Raw genomic sequence first — 1,324 nt, 5'->3', positions numbered from 1 at the left:
TCGGTCAGTCCAGGTTCTGCTCGGTCAGTCCAGGTTCTGCTCGGTCGGACCGGGTCAGTCCAGGTTCTGTTTCAGCTCATTCCAGCAGATAGACGGAGCCGCTTTGCAAGATCAGTCAAAAATTTCAGCAACAATCTGGATTATTAAACATGTGGAGGGAAAATGCGGGTTAATTTTCTCCATCGTTTATTTGGAAGCTTCAGAGCCTCAAACTAAACATTTAATTTAGCTTCTTGCTAAATTAAATGTTTAGTTTGAGCCCATTTTCCTCTTTTAACAGGGTTTTCACTGATCCCCATTTAGATCCGTTTCAGCGTGATGCGTTCAGGTAACCTGGAAAATGTAATACTTTCCGTTTCTTCCAGATTTAGCCGCTAACTTCTGAACATGGAGTCAGAATGATAAGCCCCGCCCCCCCCAGCTCACCTGCGCAGGACTCCGCCCAGCAGCGAGGCGTTGAGGCACTCGGGCGGAGACAGGCGGCGCTGCACCTCGCCCACCGTCACCTTGTACTTGGAGGTGGAGCTGAGCAGGGAGAGGCGTCCCGGGACGGAGCAGAACACCTCGGCCGGGTTGGACACGGCGCCGACGCTCAGGCCGTCCTTCCCGATGGACAGCGCGGACAGGACGGAGCCGGTCAGCTTGGAGGGGACTGACGGAGCAGACGGTCAGGAACGGCTAAAGCTAACAATGTTTCATTAGTTTTATTTTCATTTTAAACAATTTCTTTCCTTTTTTAAAGGTTTTTAAATTTCACTACTTTGTAAAATATTCACCTTATTTTAAGATATATATATTTCAACTGTATTTTTATATTTATTTTACCTAAAACCATTTTTTTCATTTTAATTAATTTTATTTATTTTTTACTGTTATTATCTTGTGAATAATCTTGAATGGAGATGACCTTTGACCCTGTGCAGCAGCAGGTTTTCCCGCCCTGACGTTGTGCTGACCGGATGATGACCAGTCACTTCAAAATCAAAGACACTTTATTGATCCCAAAGCCAAATATTCTGGGGGTGTACTTACTTTCTGGGGGTGTACTTACTTTTCGCATCTTCATTTAATAAATCAGTTTAGATTCTGTTTCTGTTCATTTGAGGAAATTATTTTAAAACCCCAAAAATTTTATCTGTTTAGTTTCTCATTTCTCAGCCGGTTCCTTCTGGTTCCGGTGAAAACCCAGAAGTACTTTCCACTAAGCCACGCCCCCCGCCGTGCGTCACGGCCAGGTGGGAACGAAACGCCTCCAGGTGTTTTTATCAGCTCCGTTTCCGAACCAGAGACAGAAACGCAACGAATCCAGAATCGGCAGAACCCC

The 1,324-nt window shown here is 45.3% G+C and overlaps 1 protein-coding gene across 2 annotated transcripts in view; it reads right to left on the bottom strand.

Moving 5' to 3' along the window:
• Positions 1-1,324, bottom strand: part of tfap2e (transcription factor AP-2 epsilon) — an 8,373-nt gene that overhangs the window by 3,789 nt on the left and 3,260 nt on the right. For both annotated transcript variants that reach the window (XM_008423024.2, XM_008423025.2), the window contains exon 4: positions 427-652. In XM_008423024.2, coding sequence (XP_008421246.1) covers positions 427-652 — 226 coding nt within the window. The remainder of the gene's footprint in view (positions 1-426; positions 653-1,324) is intronic.

This window comes from Poecilia reticulata, linkage group LG11 (genome assembly GCF_000633615.1).
Source record: "Poecilia reticulata strain Guanapo linkage group LG11, Guppy_female_1.0+MT, whole genome shotgun sequence".
Taxonomy (NCBI): Eukaryota; Metazoa; Chordata; class Actinopteri; order Cyprinodontiformes; family Poeciliidae; genus Poecilia; species Poecilia reticulata.
The sequence above is the reverse complement of the archived record's forward strand: the minus strand, read 5'-3'. Positions and strand labels throughout refer to the sequence as shown.